The 22,753-nt window shown below is 37.0% G+C and overlaps 1 protein-coding gene and 1 long non-coding RNA gene across 3 annotated transcripts in view; one reads left to right on the top strand and one right to left on the bottom strand.

Moving 5' to 3' along the window:
• ACER3 (alkaline ceramidase 3) overlaps positions 1-22,753 on the bottom strand; it is a 112,938-nt gene that overhangs the window by 62,477 nt on the left and 27,708 nt on the right. Inside the window, exons 1-2 of one of the 2 annotated variants that reach the window (XM_037038439.1) lie at positions 13,324-13,358; positions 13,043-13,153 (exon numbers count right to left, since the gene is read on the bottom strand). In XM_037038439.1, coding sequence (XP_036894334.1) covers positions 13,043-13,130 — 88 coding nt within the window. In that variant the 5' untranslated portion in view covers positions 13,131-13,153; positions 13,324-13,358. Of the gene's footprint in view, positions 1-13,042; positions 13,154-13,323; positions 13,359-22,753 lie in introns of those variants that run through there. The other variant, XM_037038438.1, reaches the window with a different exon arrangement.
• LOC118981644 (uncharacterized) lies at positions 642-21,699 on the top strand. Its single transcript, XR_005065382.1, has 3 exons — positions 642-1,197; positions 14,577-14,579; positions 21,690-21,699. It is a non-coding gene; the product is annotated as an uncharacterized LOC118981644 (long non-coding RNA).

Genomic DNA, 22,753 nt, shown 5'->3' with positions numbered 1-22,753 from the left:
ACTTTATTATAGGAGCAATAGAAAAACAATGTGATCACTAAAACTTGGTTAACATATTAGCTACTGAACATGTACCTGAATTGCCTTTTAAAAATTAATAAGAACTTTGGCTCATTTTCAAACTCTCAAGAAAAGTAAAAAGGCAAGCTGAAGACTGAGAAAAATATTCACAATTCATATAGTACATAACAAAAGGCTCACATCCAGAAAATGTGATACAAAAGTCACATAAAAAAAAGACAGACAACCCAATTTTAAAATGGGTAGAAGACTCATCACAAAGAAGGCACATTACAAAAGATGATATCAAAGGGCCAATAAACTTTAAAATATATTTTATTGATTATGCTATTACAGTTGTCCTATTTTCCCCCCTTCATTCCCCTCCACCCTGCACTCCCCCTCCCACCCACATTCCCCCACTTTAGTTCATGTCCATGGGTCATAAGTTCTTTAGCTTCTACATTTCACATACTATTCTTGCCCTCCCCCTGTCTATTTTCTACCTACCATCTATGATACTTATTCTCTGTACCTTTTCCCTGTCTCTCCCCCTCCCAATCCCCTGTTGCTAACCCTCCATGTGATCTCCATTTCTGTGGTTCTGTTCCTGTTCTAGTTGTTTGAAAGGAATAAGATAAACCGTAATTTGTGATTTGCGGAGTAAAGAGAAAAATTAAATCTCATGGAACAGATTTCTTCTGGCTTGGTTCTATTTTAGATAATGCAGTTTTAAATTACTAGCTTAAAGCTCAATGATTTCAGCCATGTGCCACCTAATGATGGGGATATGTTCTGAGAAATGTGTTGTTATGCAATTTTGTCCTTGTGCAAACACCACAGAGTGCACTTACACAAACCTGTACGGTAGAGCCTGCTACATACCTGGGCTATGTGGTATAGCTTATTACTCCTAGGCTATAAACTTGTACATGTTGTTACTGTACTGAATACTGTATGCAATCTTAGCAGAATGGTATTTGTGTAACTAAACATATCTAAACATAGAAAAGATACAGTAAAAATACAGTATAAAAGGTTTTTTTATATGGTACACCTGTTTAGGGCACTTACCATTTAAGGAGCTTATAGGACCGGAAGTTGCTCTAGGTGAGGCAGTGATCGAGTGGTGAGTGAGTGTGAAGGCCTGGGCATTACTACACACTCCTGTAGGCTTTATAAACACTGCGCACTTTGGTCACACTAAATTTATAAAAAATATTTTCTTTCTTCAACAATAAATTAACTTTGGTTTCCTGTAACTTTTTACTATATAAACTTTTTAATTTTTTTAAACTTTCAACTCTTGTAGTAACATTTAGCTTAAAGCACACACACTATATAGCTGTACAAAAATATTTTCTTTCTTTCTTTAAAAAATATTTTATTTATTCATTTTTAGATAGAGGGGAAGAGAAGGAGAAAGGGAGAGAAATATCAGTGTGGTTGCCTCTCCAGTGCCCCCTACTGGGGCCCTGGCCCACAACCGAGGCATGTGCCCTGACTAGGAATCGAACTGGCAATCCTTTGGTTCTCAGTCCATACTCAATCCACTGAGCTATACCAGTCAGGGCCATTTTCTTTTTTTACATCTTTATTTTGTAAGCTTTTTCTATTTTTAAAATTTTTACTCTTGTTTTTAAAATTTTTCTGTTAAAAACTAAGACACACAAACAACACATTAGCCTATACCTACACAGTATCAGTATCATTAATATCACTTTATTCCACCTTCACATCTGGTCCCTCTGGAAGGTCTTCAGGGGCAATAACAAACACAGAGCTGTCATCTCCTATGACAACAATGCCTTCTTCTGGAAAACCTACTAAAGAATCTGTCTGAGGTTCTCCTGGCGGTTTGCTTGGTTTGTTTCTTTTTTTCATCATAGATTTGCTTGTAAACAGATAATGTGCTATGAACATTTCTCTCTAAAAGTGAAAAACTTTTGAAGTTCAAGTTTTCAAACTTCTTAAGGAGCTTGTTGAGAACTGCAAAAGGTTCTGCTAAACCCTTCACTGTGAACTTTCTTGAGTGTTCTTTTCCTACTGTGGTTTCTTTTATTTCCTCTTCTCTAACTATGTGTTCCTATTTCAGTTCCAACAACTTCTCATTAGTCAATTCCTCAGGAACCACCTGTAGAAGCTCCTGGATGTCATCCCCATCCACAATCATGTTTAAGTTGTTAGCTATCTCAGCCACAGCTTGTCGATTTTTGCAACCTTCTTACCCTTGGAAAATCCTCTGAGGTCATGAACAAACCTCCTGAATGTCTTCTTCTACATGCCATTCATATCTTCCTTGGTAACATCAATCCTAGCCCAAGTGGTCACTACTTCAGTCAGAAATGTAATCCTTCCAAAACTGCATCAGTGTCTTCCTCAGTTGCAGCAATAGCCAGGGCAAAGGTCTGCCTCAGACAGCAGGCATTAAAGGCTGCTATAACTCCTTTATCCACTGGTTGGATCAAAGAAGTGATGTTTGGAAGGAGAAAAGCCACTTGGATATTGGGTTAAAGATCACCAGTAGAAGGAGAATGTTAAGAGCATTATCAATAGCAAGCAAAATCTTGAGTTATGTTATTCTCCAAACAGTACTTCTTCCCCATTTCCCTGGCAGAGCAAATCAGGAGGGCATCTTGGAAAAGGAGCTGGATCGTCCATGACTCACCATTGCCTCTGTAGTACAATGGCAGTGTGTACTTACTGACACGCTTGAGGCCTTGACATTTTCACTGTGCCGGACTATAAGCAGTTTCAATTTGTATTCTGCAACATTGCCTCCAACCAAGATTATCATCCAGTTTAAAAGCCTTGAAACCTGGCATTGACTTGGCCTCCTTGTAGACGAAAGTCCTTTCAGGCATCTGTTTCCAGAATAGGGAGGTTTTCATCCATATGGAATATTTGCTCTGGCAAGTAATTTTCCTCCACGATCAGCTTATCTTGAGTTTCTAAAAATTCTTCAGCTCCCTTTGTATCAGCACTTGCAGACTCACCACTTACTTTCACATTATATAATGAATAATGATTCTTGAATCATTTAAACCCCAAAGCTAGCAGTAAATTCAACATCATAGTCTGGTCCAGCCTTTTCTGTCATCATCACTAACAAATGTTTTACTGTGGCCGTGAATGCCATGGTGCTGAGGAGGATGTACTTCTATATTTGCTCTCCAATCTGGTCTATTAGAGCTTTCTCTAGGTCTGATGTAGGCACTTCTCAAACTTTTGTTAGTCTCGTTCCTTCAATAAAGCAGATCCTTTGCCAGTTTCTGTCACTCTATTCTTAAAACTGTAGTTATTGTGGAATGGGACATGCCTGACTAGCCAGCAATAACCATCACTGAGTTTCCATCTTCATAGTCCTCGATCACTGTTAATTTTGTTTCCAGGTTAATCACTTGCTGTAGTCATTAATAGTAACAATACAGGATGAGATTAAGTCAATCACAAGAGAAAATGATGCAATCAAGAGACTCAGTAAACACAAGATGAGGTGGCTGCCAGTGTAACCTAGCATACTGTTTGACAGCAAACTTTTTTTTTGAAAGAGTACACTGTAAAATACCCATAAAGCTATAGCCCTGACTGACATGGCTCACTGGGTTGGGTGTCATTCTGCAAAGCAAAAGGTTGCCTGTCGGTTCCCGGTCAAGGCACATGCCTGGGTTGCAGGCCAGGGCACATGCCTGGTTGGGGGCATGTGGGAGGCAGCTGATTGATGTTTCTCTTGGTTACACATTGATGTTTCTCCCCCTTTCTCCCTCCCTCCCCCTCTCTGAAAAAATAAGTAAATCTTTTAAAATAACCATAAAGTATAATAAATACATAAGTCAGCAACATAGTCATTTAATATCAAGTAAGACAGTTGTGTGTACTGTATTTACAACTGGCTGCACAGTAGGTCAGTTTATACCAGCACCGACACAGACATGTGGCAATGCTTTATGCTCCTTTACGACGGTCACAATGGCATTAGGTCTAGATGATAGAAATTTTTCAACTCCATTATAATCTTATGGGACCATCATCACACATGTGGCCTGTGCTAACTAAAACATTACATGGTGTATGACTGTAAAAGCATATAGATCCGGGTTCAAGGTATGTCTTCACCATTCACTAGCTGTGTAGTCTTGGTCAAGGTACTTCTCAAATACTGTACTTATAAAGTGAGATTGAAGAGTTCCTCATAGGTTATGAAGAGTTAATATAAATTAATGTACTTTCTACAGAGCCTGGTATATAATAAATGTTCTATGAATGATAACTACTGTTGTCTCTTCAAACCCCAACAATGGTAATAGCAAATTTTATGGCCTCATAAAAATTAAGGACTAAGCCAGTATCATATGAAACTTGCAAAATTCAGAGTCCTAAAGTCAAACACTAAGTAATCTTAAAAAGAAACAACATGAAGACCCAAAATGGAGTCACTTGTGCTAAAGTAAAGCCCCATCAAGATTTAATACCTAACCTAAATGCAACTTCAGCCTCTCCTAGGAGTGGAATTTTAAACCTATCAGTCTTGAATTCCCTGGTCAGCGCTACTGAGGTAATCTGCCTCATAAGACACCCTCTGCCTTCCCCTTTGGGAAGGTGACGCCTGAGGTAATACACTCTTTTAATTTTCTTGTCCTCCCATGACCATTTTTGCCTATAAAAGCCTTCATTTTGTGCAGCTCCTCAGAACAACTTTGTATTTATTAGACGGGGTGCTGCCTGATTCATGAATTGTTTAATAATGCCAATAAGATCTCTAAATTTGATTGAATTTTTGTTCTTTAATTATCATAATTAGGCAGACAGAATTTAGCTCCAAATAACTTGCCTATACTTTCAATTTATTGTCTCAGTTTTATTATAGATCAAGGTATAGTAAGCTCATTTGAATTCTTCATCATCTCTCTCTATATAAGCAAGAGTAATTTTGGTTTTAAAATGTTTACTTAGCCCTGGCTGGTGTGGCTCAGTGGATTGAGCACCAGCTTGTGAAACAAAAGGTTGCTGGTTGGATTCCCAGTCAGGGCACATGCCTGGGTTGCAGGTCAGTCCCCAGTCAGGGTCGTGTGAGAGGCAACTACTTATTGATGTTTCTCTCCCTCTCTTACTTCCTTGCCTTCTCTTCTGCCTAAAAATAAATAAAATCTTTTAAAAAATGTTTACTTAAAACGAGTACTAGGTTCTTATTCCTTCTTCAAGTTAATAGAAAACTTTACTGAGACCTATTAGAAAAATAATCAGAGAAGATATCTTTGATTCTTCTGTTGATCTGTTATAAGGATCTCTTCCTTTTATAAAGTGTGTACACTTGGGATATAATACAGTAGAAAAATAAACGAAGAAGAGAAAGATAGACAAAGGGATTAGGTGGTTTCAAAGCAGTTATAACTGGGATGGTGAATTAAACGGAAACCATGCTTACTGGGAGAACTGGCAATTGCTATGGGACATAGGTGGGAAAAAATATTTAAGAAGTTTTTAACTCTTAATTTCCCTAATTCTCCCTCATTCCTCAAATTGAACCATTTGAGAACAAGTTGAAGGGACTATGACCTTTTACCCCTAAATATGTTAGCATGTGTCTCCTAAGCAGGGACATTCTCTTATATAATCACAGTACAATGATCAACTCCATTATAATCTTATGGGACCATCATCACACATGTGGCCTGTGCTAACTAAAACATTACATGGTGTATGACTGTAAAAGCATATAGATCCGGGAAATCCTAAAATTTAGGAAATTTATCATTAATGCAATATTATTATTTTATATACAAACAGGCCACTTGTTTCGTAGTGCCCTCAATTTGGGTCTCTCTGATATTCTTCTCATCATCTGATTCATGTTATGCACTTTCAGTAGTAATACTGTACCAATGATGCTTCCTTTTCAGTGCCTCGCTCCAGGAGGAACCAGTTAGATTATACCATTATTAATAATGTTCGATTTAATTACTTGAATAAAGTGGTATTGGCCAGATTTCTGCAGTGCTACTATTTTTTCATTTGTAATTGATGAGTAATCTGTCAGGAGATACTTTCAGGATGTGTAATTATCATGTAATTATCAATTTACATACTTTCACCCAAAATTTTTAACATTCAGTGATGACTCTTACCTGAATCAATTACTACGATGGTAATCCAAAATGGTTATTTTTCTTTTTTAAAAACCCCATCATTTTGTTTATATTTGTAGTTGGTAATTCTGCTCTTTAAAAAATGCTTTTCCTTCTCACACTATTTATTTGTTGACAGTTAATATGAAATTGTGAATTTTTTATACCATGTGTTATAACTTGATACTGTCATTTTCATTTGGAAACTCAAATTATCCCAGTTTTGCCAAACTGCCTTCTATGTCATTTTAACACAACCCCCTCATTTTATGAGCACTTACGTACTTTCTGGCATGACAAAATGTTCCAGGCTCATCTTGTATTTTCCCTGCCTCAGTCCAAGAATCAACCATTTCTCCAAGAAAACCTGATTCCTTTTAGTGAGGAAAAACGTTTAGAAACCAAGGCCTGGACAACTAGAAGTGTTCAATGCTACTTAAGCCTCATTGCTTCTAGGTCCTTTCAGAATACAGAATATGTGAAATCTCTTTTTTTAAATCATGCTGATACCATTAATTCCAATTTAATACCATAAAGTTCTTCCTGGCCTTCCTCCAACCAAATTTATCTCCTTTCTTCCATGAGAAATGGCCTTCAACAGTGTCAGTTACATTTCCTCACTTGTTTAATCCTAAAGTGAATACAAAAATAACTTCAGGATTACTATACTCATACCACCAACAATAACTGTACAGTAAATAAAGTTAGAAAAGTAAAGTTCAAGATTTCACTGAATTTTCTTTTGTATTCAAACTGAAGATAAGTAATGAGACTATTATTCCAAAGTTAACTGAATTAATACTTTCACTTTCTCCCATGTGGTTATATTTTCCATTTGATAAACAATACAGTATTTTTATCAATATTTTATATTTTTAGAGCAGTTTTTAAGTTCATAGCAAAACCGAGGAAAAGATACACATATTTTCCTCATAATCCTTGCACCCCCCACATGCATAGCCTCCCCTATCACCAACACCCCCCACCACAGTGGTACATTTGTTACAATTGATGAACCTATATTAATACATCATTGGCATCTGAAGTTCACAGTTTGCATTATGGTTCACTCATGGTGTTGCACATTCTGTAAGTCTGGACAAATGCATAATGACATGTACCTACCATTATAGAATCATTAATAATAGTTTCATTGTCCAAAAAATCTGCTATTTATCTTTCCCTCCCCACTAACTCCTGGCAAGCACTTATCTTTTCACTCTCTGCATAGTTTTGCCTTTTCTAGAATGTCATAGAGTTGGAATCATACAGAATGTAGCCTTTTCAGAGTGTCTTCTTTCACTTAGTAATATGCCTTTAAGGTCTTTCCTTGTTTTTTTTCATGGCTTGATAGCTCACTTCTTTTTGGTGCTGAGTAACATTCCATCATCTGGAAGTACCAGTTTATTTACACTTTCACCTACTGAAGGATATCTTGGTCGCTTCCAGGTTTTGACAATTATGAATAAAGCTGCTAAAACATGTGTGAAGGTTTTTGTGTGCACATAAGTTTTCAATTCTTTTGGGTAAATACCAAAGGGCATGCTTGCTGAATCATATGGTGACTATAAGTTTAGTTTTTTCAGAAACTGTCAAAGTGTTCATACCATTTTGCATTCCCACCAGCAGTGAATGAGAGTTCCTGTTACTCCACATCCTCACCTGTGTTGGTGTTTTCAGTGTTCTTGATTTTGGCAATTCTAATAGATATGTAGTAGAATCTCGTTGTTACTTTAATTTGCATTTCCCTGATGACAGTTGATGTGGAGAATCTTTTCATATTATGTTATTCATATATCTTCCTTGGTGAAGTGTTTGTTACACAGGTTGTTTGTTTGATTATTGTTGACTTTTACATTTATATTTTATATACGAGTTTTGTGCATATTTGGGATAACAGTCCTTTATCAGGTGTAGGCACACCTGATAGGGATCCCTGATAGGATCCCTCCCTTAATTTCCCCTACTCCTATTCTGGTTGTTCTAATTATATTTTTGAAAATGTAAAATCATAACATATTTCCAAAATAAAAATAATACAAAGGTATATACAGAGAAGTGTCACTCCCTCCTCTATCCTCTCTATACAACCCCTAGAGTAACTAATTTCATTATTTTGTGGTTCACTCTTTCTATGTCTCTTTCTGAAAAACTAAGAAATGCATTAAATATATTGAATATTTAATAAGGGCTATTTAAGAAAGGCAGAAAAACAAACAAGAGAATCCAAATGAGATAAAGAAATAAAAAGGGTCAGAGAGAAAGGGATTGAAATGGAAGATAAGCAAAGATCTAATACGTATATAACTGAGTCTCTGAAGAAGCAAAACAATGAAACAGAACTTGTACTTAAAACTAATTCTAGAAGACTTTCTGAAAATGAAAACAGACCAGAATCTACATATTGAAAGGTCCACTTCTGCCTTATAAAACTGACTTGCGATGGTCAACTCTAAAACGCAGCCTAATAAAACTACTACACTTTAAAAGTGAAAAGTCCTCAAAGCTCTGGGGAAAAGATCAGATTACTTCAAAGGGCAGGAAGATTAGGCTCCCTGTGGACCTCACTGGCAACGTACAAAGAAAGGTACCCATGGAACAGCATTTTTAATGCAAGCCAAGAATTTTATATTCCAAACAAGTTTAATCAATTCTAATTTTATTTATTTGGGAGAGGGGGATGATATATGTGATATCAGTTTCTAAATTTTTTATTTGTTTCTTTGTTTGAGGCTACTTAATTCAGAGGTACTGTAATACAGTTTCTTTTTGCTTTATGATTAGTTGTGGAGGAAGAATGTCCATGAGTCAAAAGGTTTTGATTCTCATTTTCTCTCTCTTTAAAAAAAAATTTGTATGTATGTAGACTGCTTTATTGGGGTCTATTTTGTGGAAAGAATAAAGGTTTGGGGTGGCTTTAAAAAACCTGTAGTTCAAGACTGCCCCCTTCTGTCAGAACACTGAAGTTCAGTATCCTTTATCATATATATTTATTTACTGGTTCATGACGTGCGTAGGGGAAGGGTCTGATATGTTTTGCAGATCTTTTGTTTCAGTAGGATCTTAATTCCTCCCACTGACTTCCTTCTTTCCCTTTACTAAACCATCTCCAAAGGATTACTCCCCTTTTCTATTTATCTCCTTCCCAGAAGTAATATATTTCTCAAATTGTCACCATAGGTCTCATATACTTTCAAGACTCTTGCCTCTAGCCAGTACTGTGATCTACTAGGTCTTAGACTGCTTTCAGAAAATTTGTATCTATTGTGAAGCTTTACCTTTCTATTGGTGTTTTTGTCAGATTTAGGCCCTCAAAACTCCCCTCTCTTTTCCATGTAGTTTTCAAACCTCCCTAAGTCTAAAACATCAAATACAGTTCTGTTAAAATGTGGTGTTTATTTCTTATTAAAAAACATTTTGAAGTTCATAGCCTTCTTTTTCTCTTAGGAAAGCTGGAAGTGTGGGTTAAGTATGGTTTAATTTACATTATTTCTTCTTTTAAAAAATTACATGATTTCTTAATCTGTATGATTTTCAGAGAAAATGAGGGAACCAATTCTAACTTAGGAGGCCACCAATATCCTATGACAACCTGGAAATCCATCAGCTCTTCCCTGCCCCCACCCCCAGGGTCTACATATATTTTATTTTTATTTTTATTTTTTTAAATATATTTTATTGATTATGCCATTACAGTTGTCCCATTTCCCCCTTCATTCCTTCACCTGCACAACTCTTCACCTCCATTCCCCTTTAGTTTATGTCCATGTGTCACAAGTTCTTTAGATTCTATATTTTCCATACTATTCTTGCCCTCCCCCCTATTTTCTAATTGCCATCTACGCTACTTATTCTCTGTACCTTCTCCCCCCTTCTCCTCCTCCCACTCCTCTGTCGCTAACCCTCCATGTGATCATTTCTATGGTTCTGCTCCTGATCTAGCTGTCCTCTTAGTTTGCTTTTGTTTTAGGTGTGGCTGTTAATAACTGTGAGTTTACTGTCCTTTTACTGTTCATAGTTTTTATCTTCTTTTTCTTAGATAAGTCCCTTTAACATTTCATAAAATAAGGGCTTGGTGATGATGAACTCCTTGAACTTGACCTTATCTGAGAAGCACTTTATCTGTCCTTCCATTCTAAATGAAAGCTTTGCTGGATAGAGCAATCTTGGATTTCATGACTTGGAATACTTTTTTCTAGCCCCTTCTTCCCTGCAAGGTCTCTTTTGAGAAATCAGCTGACAGTCTGATGGGAACTCCTTTGTAGGTGACTATCCCCTTATCTCTTGCTGCTTCTGAGATTCTCTCCTTCATTTTAATCTTGGGTAATGTAATTATGATGTGCCTTGGTGTGTTCCTCCTTGGGTCCAAGTTCTTTGGGAGTCTCTGCGCTTCCTGGATTTCCTGGAAGTCTATTTCCTTTGCCAGATAGGGGAAATTCTCCTTGATTATTTGCTTAAATAAGTTTTCCACTTGTTGCTGTTCCTCTTCCCCTCTGGTACCCCTATAATTCGGATGTTGGAATGTTTAAAGATGTCCTGGAGGTTCCTAAGCCTCTCCTCATTTTTCTGAATTGTTTCTTCATTCTGTTCTAGTTGAATATTTTCTTCCTTCTGGTCCACTCGATTGATTTTAGTCCCAGTTTCCTTCCATCACTATTGGTTCCCTGTGCATTTCCCTTCATTTCACTTAGTTTAGCCTTCATTCGTTCATCTAATTTGGGACTAAAATTAACCACTTCTGTGAGCATCCTGATCACCAGTGTTTTGAACTGTGCATCTGACAGGTTGGCTATCTCTTGGTTGCTTAGAAGTATTGGCTCTGGAGCTTTGAGTTCTTCTTGAGCCATAATGTTTTGGTCTGTTTATGCCTGTTACGTATGACGGGGGAGCCTTAGGTGTTCACCAGGGCGGGGCAACCCAGATCACTGGGTTGTGACACTGTATGTGGGGGCGGGGTCAGAGAGGGGCAATGGTGTTTGTCCCATTCTCTCTCGAATTTCGGTCCCCTTTGCTGCTTCCCGCAAGCAAATTGGGCCCTTCTGGTGCTGGATCCCAGGTGTGTGGGCTTGTGTACCCTCCAGGACCCTGTAGGTCCTCCAAAAAACTCTTTGTGAGCCTGGGAGCCTCTCCTGGCACCTCGACCCCCGAAAGTTTTCTCTAATTGGTGCTTTTAGGCTTTAATTCCCGTTGCTGGGGCCCTGGTTTGCAGTCTGTCTCACTGCTAGCTCCTTTGCCTGGTTTACCTGAGTGTAAATGTGTGACTGCAGTCAGCCAGCCACCTTGCACCCTCACTGGGTCTGCCCGTTGCCACCCCACGCCTGGGATCTGCCAACCACCACCTGCGTGCCTGGGTTGGTCTGGCCACTTTTTCCTGTGGACCCCTGTCCACCAGCTGCTGACTCTGCCCCTCTTACCAGTCTGGATGAATGGTTCATTGTTGTCATATTTCCGTACAGTTCAATTTTCTGTCTGTTTTGGTTGCGTTTTTGTTACTAAATCTTTGTTGTCTTTAAACTTGGTTGTTTGAGGAGGCACAATGTCTCCACCTATGCCTCCATCTTGGCCGGAAGTCCTGTCAGATCTTTTTATTACTATTGTTATTACTGATTGTGATTGTGGTATTTTATAAACGTCCTCAACACACCCCAGGATTTAAGGCAAAGGGCTAAATTTGTGGACTAGTCTTCCTCTTGAACAAAACTCAAGTAACTTTCTTAAAACATCATGCATAGACAAACTGATCCAGAAATCAAAGTCTCTCATATCAGCCTGGCTCAGTTAGATGGGCACCCTCTGGCAAAACAAAAGGACACAGATTCAATTCCCAGTCAGGGCACATGCCTGGGTTGCAGGTTCAGTCCCCGGTCAGGGCACATATGACAGGCAACCAATCAATGCCTCTTTCTCACATTTATGTTTCTCTCCTTCTCTTTCTCCCTCCCATCCCTTCTCTTAAAAAATAAATAATAAAACTAAAAAAGTCTCTCATATCCAATTACTAATCTAGTATAGTAGAATCTGATATGATACACTATAGCTTACAGCATTGTGGTAGTTAGAAGTCCTTAGTGCTCATGTGTAAACAAAATCTACTTTGAGCTAAAACAAAGAAAATTGTGTTTAATTTACAAAGTTATATAAAAGAAACAAACTAGAATCTATGTTCTTTGCTATTTTTGTCTTTATGATGATAAGGCAATAACACGACAGAGTGATTTTCCCATCTGGAGCTCTAATAAAGTTCACTTGTCCATCCAACATTTATTGAGGACCACAAAATTGCCAAATAATAAGGATACAAAGGTAACTAAGCCCTTGCCCCACAGGAAGTAGAGGAATATATGGAAGTTGTAGAGGATTAGATACAGTACAGTGTTCTTTACAAGTCTAAAAATATGCAAACCATACTATGTATTCTCTTAACAATACATATACATGTAGTATAAATACAAAGATGTGGGAAAATTGTAATCAAATTCAGTATAAAAGTTCATTCTGGGAGGTTGAGGTGGGAGAATGAGGGGAATAAAATCAAGTAGGAAAATAAAGGAAGCTCTAATTTTATCTAGAGTTTGCTTCTTTAAAAAAGATAAAGATCTGAAATAATTGCAAAGTGCTAAGATACAACAAAAGTCAATAATAGAAACATGGTTATCTGTAACATTACCTCTAGTGTTTTCTGTATGCCTAAAATAGTTTGTGATTCAAAAAATGTGTTTAATTGATTTCAGGTAAATGATTTTTCAAAATTGGAGCTGAGGTCAAGACAAATAGAAGATTTGTGAAGCTTTAATTCAGAAGTTTTGGAACATGTTCAAACTGTGCAATAACACAAAACTGAGAACCAATATTAGGAATGAGTGAGAAAAACAGCCCAAATCCTGTACATCATGTTGCAGATGAAGTGTTATACATACCTGTGAGTGCTAAATAAGAAGCAATGTAGCGCTTTTCCAGTCCATCTCTAACACTTTGAATCGCACCAAAAATTGGAGGTATAATCATAATCAGGTTACTCACTGTATTCCCTGTAGGAGAAAAACACAAGGAGATAATTATGTTAATCAATACTACTTTAAATAAAGATATATACACTTGGCCCTCAACAAAAATTAAACAGATCACTTCTCAGAAAGATAGTGGAATGATATTTACAAGGTGTTAAAATTTCTTAAAAGAATACAAGTAAAATAGATACCTTCAGACAAAGATAACTAAGAACTGTCAACTTGATCATCCACTAAAAAAAACTTCTAAATTCTAAAGGCAAAAAGAAAAAATATCGCAGAAAAAACCCTCAAAGATACAGCAGAAAATGAGTTGGAGAAGGCAGCCTACATCTACTCCAGTGAAAGAGTGAGTGGTCCCTGGATACGGTATGACAAGATAAAACACAGGATTGAGTTAGCTTTGTCTACCAAATTAAACAGCAATAAACTGGGGTTTGCATTTTGCATTTCTTTTTAAAATGTCATTTCTATGGTAATCTTTTTAGTTTCTAGTTTCTGATTCTAGTAAAGTATGAAAGGCAATGACTCTTAATCTGATCTTTGTTCTTGTCTTTACAAAACAGAGCTCAACCATGAATAGCAAAGAAACAATGAAAAAAATAGCCCAAATAGACAGTAAAATGGGGAAAGAAATGGCTAAACTATTTAATAAATTGATTCTGAGCAGAATAAGTGGCACAATACATTCAAAATTCCAAATAAATGATTTTTCAACATTAGAGCTGAGGTCAAGACCAATAGCAATTAATGGACACGTACAGAACACTCTACCCTACAACAGCAGGTACATTCTTCTTAAGTGCATATGGGACGTTTTCCAGGACAGTGTACACGTTAGGCTATAAATTAAGTTTCAAGAGACTTAAAAAGATAAATATCATCTAAAATATCTCCTCCAGCCACAACAAAATGAAGTTAGAAATAAATAACAGAAGGAAAACTGGAAATTTTCACAAACTCATGAAAAAAATTTTTCAAACTTATGAAAAAATTTTTCAACATATTTTTAAAACAACCAATGGATCAAAGAAGAAATTACAAGGAAAATCAGAAAATAGAGAGGACTCCAAATGAATACACAACAGAACAACAATGACAGAATACAACAAAAACAGTGCTAAAGGGAGATTTTATAGCTATAAACATTTACATAAAAAATAAGGATCTTCAATCTAATTTGAAAGAATGCTCTTTAAGAACATGAAAATATACTACACACTGGTAAAGGTAACTATACAGTCAAATTCAGAACACTCTAATACAGTAATGTGATAGTGTATTAATCACTCTAGTATAAAGGTAAAAGGAAAAAATTATTAAAACTAACTAGAGCTTATAACAATTTGTTAATGAATACACAATAAAAATAGGTAAACAATGATAAAAAAACCTAAAAGGCTAGAGTTTTAGAATGGGAAGTTCAGTTATCAGCATAAAAGAGGCTGTCATATGTCAGCAACAGGTAACCACAAAGCAACAAAAACCTACAGCAGATACACAAAAAATTAAGAGAGGGAATCAAAGCATACCACTACAGAAAATCGTCAATTCACAAGGCATCAGGAGATGAAGACAGGTATAAGGGAACTACAAAACAACCAGAAAGGCATTAGTAGTCCTCAGTAGGCATTAGTAAATCCTAACCTATTAATTATTACTCTAAATGGCCCTGGTTGGTGTGGCTCAGTGGATTGAGAGCCAGCCTGCAAACCAAAGGGTCGCCAGTTTGATCCCCAATCAAGGAACATACCTGGGTTGTGGGTTCAGTCCCCAGTCTGGGAGTGTGCAAGAAGCAACCAATCAATATTTCTCTCTCACATCAATATTTCTCTCCCTCTCTTTCTCCCTCCCTTCCCCAATCTCTAAAAATAAATAAATAAAATATTTTTAAAAATATACTGAATAAATAAATGATTGGCTGGATGAAGAAAACAATTTTTAAAAAATAATTAAATCTCTAAGCCCTGGCTGGTGTAGCTCAGTGGATGAGCGCGGGCCTGCGACTCAGACGACCGCGGTTCGATTCTCAGTCAGGGCACATGCCTGGGTTGCAGGCCAGTTCCCTGCAGGCCAACTCCCAGCAGGGGACACACGAAAGGCAACCATACATTGATGTTTCTCTCCCTCTCTCCTTCCCTTCCCCTCTAAAGATAAATAAATAAAATCTTTAAAAAAATAATTAAATCTCTAAATGTAACTAGATTAGATTCTCCAAGAGGTTCGCTTCAGCTTTAAGGACACACATGGACTTACTAAGCCATGCAAGTGAAAACCAAAAGAGATCAAGAGTAGCTACTCTTGTATCAGATAAAATAGACTTAAAATAGACTTTAAGCCAGAAACTCTAACAAAAGACAACAATCACTATTTAATAATTAAAGGCTAATTCATCAAGAGAATATAATAATTGTAAACATATACACACTCAATGTATTAAGCACTCAACATATTAAGCAAATACAGTTCTGAAGGAAAAAACAGACAATATAATAGTAGGGGACTTTTAACACCCTACTTTCTATAATAGATAGATCATCCAGACAGAAAATCAATACAGTAGGTTCCCTTAAGTTCCAAGACACCTCCCTCCCCAAACCACGGATACTATGGTTTTTTTAAAATACATATATACCTACGATAAAGTTTACAGCTACTCTTTGGCATATCCAAATTGCTAACCATCACTACTCTTGTGCTTTGGGGCCATTATTAAGTAAAATAAGGCTTGCTTATGAGGCAGAATAGTAAGAAGCTGGGAACATTCCTGGGTAAGTAGAATGGGGAGACTGAGACAAGAAAATTAAACACGGTCAAACAGCATGAGCAACTTACAGCCAGCTGGTGAATCGCAACAACTTTTCTCCCCTAACCGGGAGAGAAGGGCGTATGGTTTATACCTGTTCTCCCTAACCAAAGAGTACAAAGCTTAAATCTCTCTGGTCTGGGAGATAGAAAACAAAGACCCAATTCATGTCATTCGTGCCAGCTAAACCCAAGGACAGATGAAGTCAGGGGAACAAATTAAAAAAAAAAAACATTAAAAGCCTCAAGAGAGAGAGACTCAAGATAAAAGTAAAACAGTATAGTGGATCAAAAAATATTCCCCAAACCCCACTATATGCTCCTTCTGACACATCACCACATTAAAAATGTACCTAGAGCCCTGGCTCGTGTGACTCAGTGGATTGAGTGCCAGCCTGCAAACTGAAAGGCTGCTGGTTCAATTCCCATTCAGGGCACATGCCTGGGTTGCAGGCCAGGTCCCCAGCTGGGGGCATACAAGAGGCAACCAATTGATGTATCTCTCTGGCACATTGATGTTTCTCTCCCTCTCTTTCTCCTTCCCTCCTCATCTTTCTCTAAAATTAAATAAATAAAGTCTTTAAAAAATGTACCTGGAAATCTAACAAATATTCTGCTGAAACCCTCCCCTAAGATCTTCACCCACAGAAAAAAGATAAGAAGCTCTCAGAACAAAGACGTAGGGAGAGCTTGCTCTAGAGCNTGCGAACTGAAAGGTTGCTGGTTCAATTCCCAGTCAGGGCACAGGCCTGGGTTGCAGGCCAGGTCCCCAGCTGGGAGCATGCAAGAGGCAACCAACTGATGTATCTCTCTGGCACATTGATGTTTCTCTCCCTCTCTTTCTCCTTCCCTCCTCATCTTTCTCTAAAATTAAATAAATAAAGTCTTTAAAAAATGTACCTGGAAATCTAACAAATATTCTGCTGAAACCCTCCCCTAAGATCTTCACCCACAGAAAAAAGATAAGAAGCTCTCAGAACAAAGACGTAGGGAGAGCTTGCTCTAGAGCATACCCATGCCCCTTCTTGGGCATGAACTCTTTATTTCCTCCTAAATTCCAAGGGTCTTAAGGAGACTTGTGGCCAGGGGGGCAGTGGGCAGTGGCTTACCCCCTGAGCCTGTCTCCAGGGCGCCATTTTCTCTGACTTCCCAGTGGGCTAACAGCAGCCCCACCTTGGCTCACTCCTTTCCTACATAATGTTTCTAGGAGCCAAAGCAGCCTCACCTAGGCTCTCTCCTGTCACTTTTTCTACCCTAAGTCTAAGTCCTTCCTTGGTTTCATTGTCCCCAACCTTAATAATCATATTCTCAAAATCACCTGGATTTGTGTTGTGAAAACTTTCCTACACTAAGTCAAGAATCCACACACTACCAGCTAGCCAGAGGCAGACCGGCTCCTGGCTGGTGCCTGTCTGGTAACACGTGAACACAAGCAGTGCAATACCACAAGAGTCGATCTGGTAAGTGAAACGGCTACTGAGTGACTAACGGGCGAGGAGCCCATAAAGTGAAGATATGCTGAGTGAAGGAATGATTCACAGAGCAGGAGAGTGAGAGTTTTCACCATGTTACTCAGACAGCATTCAACTTAAAATGTATGAATTGTTTATTTCTGGAAATTTCTTTCCATTAATATTTTTGGACTGCAGTTCTGAAACTGTGGAAAGCAAGACCACGAATGAGAGGGAACTACTGTACAGAAAAGGACTTCTGGACTTCAGAACTGGACTTCAACTATACTTGAGACCAAGTAACCCTAACAGACATACAAAACAGTTTACCTAAGAGGAGCAGAACACACATTCTTGTCAAGCATGTATGAAACATTCTCCAGGATAGATCATACAACAGATCATAAGACAACTCTTAGCAAATTTAAGAAGACTGAAATCACACAAAGTATTAGGTTAGCCAAAAAATTCATCTAGTTTTTTCTGTACACTGGCTCTAGCAGTGCTCAGTTGTCTTTAACTTCAGTCGAAACAATTATGTTAGAGTGTATTGTGACAGCTATCATATTAGTGTGCATTTTTTTAAAACATCAAAATTGGTAAATTTTTGTGCAGCCATTTTAATATTGAAGATCATAAAAAGGTGCACAATATTTTCAGCATATTATGCTTTATTATTCCAAGTAAGATAAAAACACAACTGAAACGTAAAAAAAGGGCTTGTGCATGTATGGAGAAGATGTCTATGGAGAAGAGGCTGTGACTGACTGAATGTGTCAAAGTGGTTTGCAAAAACTCTTGGTATTATGGACATTCTGGCCAAATAATTCTTTGCTGTGGGGTGTCTTATGCATTGGAAGATGGTTAGCCACATTCCTGGTCCCTACCCACTAGAAACCAACAGCAGGAGATAACCAACATACTCAAAATGTCCAAATCAATAAAGTTATTGGTGAAAATGAAAAATGTCTTTTATTTTACAGAAAAAACTAAATGGACTTTTTGGCCAACCCAGAATCTTTTCCAACCGTGTGATATAACATTAGAAATCAATAACAGAAGGAAAACTAAAAATTCATACATGTATGGAAGTTAAACAACATAATACCTGAACAACCAATAGCGCAAATAAATCAAAATGTAAATTAAAAAATATCTTGAATCAAATGCAAATGAAAACACAACATACCAAAACTTAGAGGATACGGCTCAAGAGGAAAGTTTACAGCAATAAATGCCAACATTAAGGAGTATCTCAAATAGACAACCTAATTTTACACCTCAAAAAACTAGAAAAAGAACAAACTGAGCCCAAAGGAGAAGAAAAGAAATGAAGATCAGAAATAAATGACATATATCAATTTCATGTCTTCAAACTAAGAGATTTTTTTTGGAAAAATAAACAAAATGAACAAAACTTTAGCTAGACTGAATCAGAAAAAGAGGACATAAACAAATAAAATTAGAAATGAAAGAGAGCATTATAACTTACACCAAATAAATATAAAGGATCAGTGATGCGACCCTGTAGGTTCTCAAATTTACTTTCTTTTTGAACTGGTGTTTCACACAAACCCTCCAGGCCCACTGTTTTTATCAGAAAGACTGTGATCATTTACCTCAGGAATATTTCAATGTGTTAGTGATGTTGGAAGGCTTAGAACAATGTGTGGCAGGCATATAGTAAGAATTGAAAAGTGACCTTTGTTTACTAAGATTTTAAAATTTTATGTTTAATATGTGATTGACCTTTGGTTGCACTATATTTTTCTGAATTCATTTTGCAATCTGTTCCATATCGATATTGTCTCCAACCTCCGTTAAGAAATGTTCAACGCACACACTGCAGTACATGTACTTTGAAACTGCAGAACTGCAGAGAGGCTGCCCCACGCTGAGGAAATTGAGCTCTTTCTGGCTATTACTTAACTGTAGGAGTGAAATCATAATTCTGATTTTTGGGTTGCCTTCCCCAATTCTTAGGCTTTATTATATTATGTATTTACCTGAACTAAATATTTCAAAGTTCAATGGTTCTTAATGTATTTTCTAATTCTCATGTTATATATTCCTTCTGGAATAAAAGTCTTTTCATTTGTTCTGAAAGAAGAAGTCTTTAAGATTCCACAAGTTATATTGTTTATAATTCCATTTACTTATTTACCTGCTGGATTTTTATGGGTTTCTAAAATGTCTGATTTACTTTTATTATAATTTACAGGTAATGGTGTTTGAATATCTATTATATGTTATGACTCTTATACATCAATGGTTAATGTTGCAAAATGTCCTTCTATATGAGTATAATTCTATTATAGAAATTCAGAACAATATTTTGTTATTCTGACAATGGTGTTTTGTCGAGTTCTTTCTTATTTTCTCAGTACAGTTTTTATTTTGTAATTGCATGTTGACATTTATTTATATGAGGTATATTTGTATACCTCATATAAATAAATAAAAGATTTTATTTATTTATTTATTTATTTAGAACTTTAGTGTTTCAGTATATGACATTTATTTATATTAGGTATACTTGTATACCTAATATAAATAAATAAGAGATTATTTTCCCTTACAGTATTTAGTGCTGTTTTTATTTTTATGTGGGTACAATAACTATGCAGTAAATATACATTAATAAAATATTGCTTTCCCTCAAAAAAAGTAGAGGAAAGAACGGGTGTAAATGGCAATGTGCAAAAGAGTAAACTTCAAACAACTCTGAATGAAGATACAGTGGGAAGATGTTTGCCTCATCCGGACAGCAGGTGGAGCCAGTGTGTTCAACAGTCTTAGCTCCCCTAAGCTTGGCAGAGGATACAGAGCCCTGGGGCAAGTGGGTACGCAATTTAGAGCTCAGTTGTATTTACAATTGTGTAACTACCATCCAGAGCTAAGGATAAAAAAAATAGAAGCATTAAAACCTAGTGAAGCTAAAAAAAGTGATCCATATACTGTTTAATGAGGAGCCCTCTTGCACACAGCAAGCAAATGATCTAAATGAAAGAAGCAACTGGTTTGAGTCTTAAAGAAACACAGCACTCCCTCCAAAGCATTTTGTCAAATATTTTACTTTATAGACAAATGTTCAAATGTTAAAAATACCAGAACTTCAGATGATCATCTAACTATATCTCCTCAATTTAAAGTAGGCAATATTTTGTTAGCTGTGTGAACTTGAGCAACTTTATGCTTAAGCTTTAGTTTTCTGGTCTGTAAAATGGGGAAAGAAACTCAATGCAAGAAACTCAATTTATATTTAAATTATTTAAATAATTAAATATAATGCAAGCAATATACATGACCAAATAATGCATCTAAAGATAATTTCCTGATATGAGAAGAACCACTGAACATTATACAGGAACTTCCATAATCTTGCTGTTAAGAATTAAGTGCTAGAAAGTGCTGCCTGGGAAAGTTCTTGTACTTGAACCAGCTCAAGAACAGATGTCACAAGGGAGAAAGTTTGCCTTACAATCCAGACAATAACAAAGAAAGTTGCAGGGCACTCTGGTTCACCCAAAGTTTAAAAAAATCACATAAATGAGTGCTACAGTACTAGGTACTCCTTAGTATCTTTTAAGGAAAACTGATAGAATAAAAACAGGAAACCAGTACCGTCACTAAATGTCCTTGATAAGTTCTTGGAAACTGCCACTTTAAGCGAAACGACAAATAATGGAACCAATGTTATCATAGGCCAGTTGATATAAATAAGAGTTAAGTTCCTGTGGTATATTTCTGGTCACAAAAACATCACCACATTTCTAAGTAAAGACCCCAAAACACTTCTAATATTAAAATTGAAATAAATGTGAGCTATACAGACATCTAAGAAAGATGAAGAAAACCAAGTAAGATAATTCTTTTCCAACCCACTTATTCCAGTTCAGGGTCATGGTGGCTGGAGCCTCTGGCGGCAGCTCACAGAGCAAGGTGGGAACCAGCCCTGGAGAGGAGAGGCCGCCCTTCCATCGCAGGGCCCCTCAGGCCCACCTCACACTCACGCAGACCACGACAGTGTGGGCACTCTGGTGAGCGCAGTGTGCACATCTTTGGGATGTGGGAGGAAAACAGAGTACAAGGAGAAAACTCATGCAGATATTGGGAGAAAGTGCAAACTGCACACAGACCAGTGGCCCTGTAACTGATATTTTCCCATTATCAAGATTATAATGAAACAACACTGAATGAAACAACTTTTATTCCAGAATCTGCTGTCTTACTTTAAAAAGTGACAAACACAAATTCAGTTCAATTTGAGAAACATTTATTAAATATTTTCTGTGGGCAAGGCACTTCTCATGAGAGATGAGAAGAAAGGTTAGTAAATAAATAACTCTGGCTCCTGTCCCACGGAAGTGTACATACAGTTTCATAGGAAAGAGAGGTAAACAACTACCAAGGGAGCATGGCAGGACCAAAGAGAATAAAAACACACTGGGGCGGGGGGGTAGGGAACCCAAGGGGCTTCAGTAAGGAGGTAGCACTTGAGCTATGCCGTAAGATAACAAGAATTTCTTATCATTACTAATATAGGAGTCATTCTATTCTCTTTGGCACACATACATAGGCTACAAAAAATTATTTAATATATGAAAGTTGTTATATTATTTTTTAAAAACATACATTACACTTTCCCTTTATTGCATGTAAGTTACAACAAAAATATTTTAAAACCACATATTATAAAAGTGGCAATGTTCATATTAAATTCAAGATGATGTACAATTTTAGGTTTGGGAAGAAAGGCCAAGTACATAGTGGTGAAGAGATAAGAGAAGAACTTGGGAGCTCCATTACCAGTTAGAGCCCAGGGGAACTCCAGCCTAACAAGATGGAGATTACATGGGAGAGAAAAGACAGCAAAAAGAGCATTACGTTAATACAATGATGCTTTAAATAAGGTTCAAGGATGAGAGCTGAACAGTGAGAATAAACAGTTAACAAACAGAGAAGCATGATGGAGAAGACAGGAGTCAGAAAAAAAGGGGAAATAAGATGGTTTTGAACTCCCTGGAGAAATATCTGGTGAAATGAAGATTTTAGATTTATTCAAAGGTCAAAGGGGGGAAGTTTCAAAGCTCAGGATGAAGAGGCATTAGTAAAATAACAAAATCTGAAAATGATTATTTTGATAACCCCTACTTCCTCTCTATTTGTATTAAAACTTTTCCAGGACCCAATTCAGTTAGGTTAAGTTTTGCCTAGTCACCCTACTGAAAATGATCACTCCCCCTTCTGACTGCACTGAATGTTCTATCTAACCTCTCATCTGGCACTTGGCACAGATAGCACTTTTTTCACTAAATAAGAATACAGATAAATGTCTTACCTACCTAAGTTNATATCTGGTGAA

The sequence above is a fragment of the Sturnira hondurensis genome, unplaced genomic scaffold (genome assembly GCF_014824575.4).
Source record: "Sturnira hondurensis isolate 20B ecotype Veracruz unplaced genomic scaffold, ASM1482457v3 Scaffold0024385, whole genome shotgun sequence".
NCBI classification, from domain to species: domain Eukaryota; kingdom Metazoa; phylum Chordata; class Mammalia; order Chiroptera; family Phyllostomidae; genus Sturnira; species Sturnira hondurensis.
The sequence above is the reverse complement of the archived record's forward strand: the minus strand, read 5'-3'. Positions and strand labels throughout refer to the sequence as shown.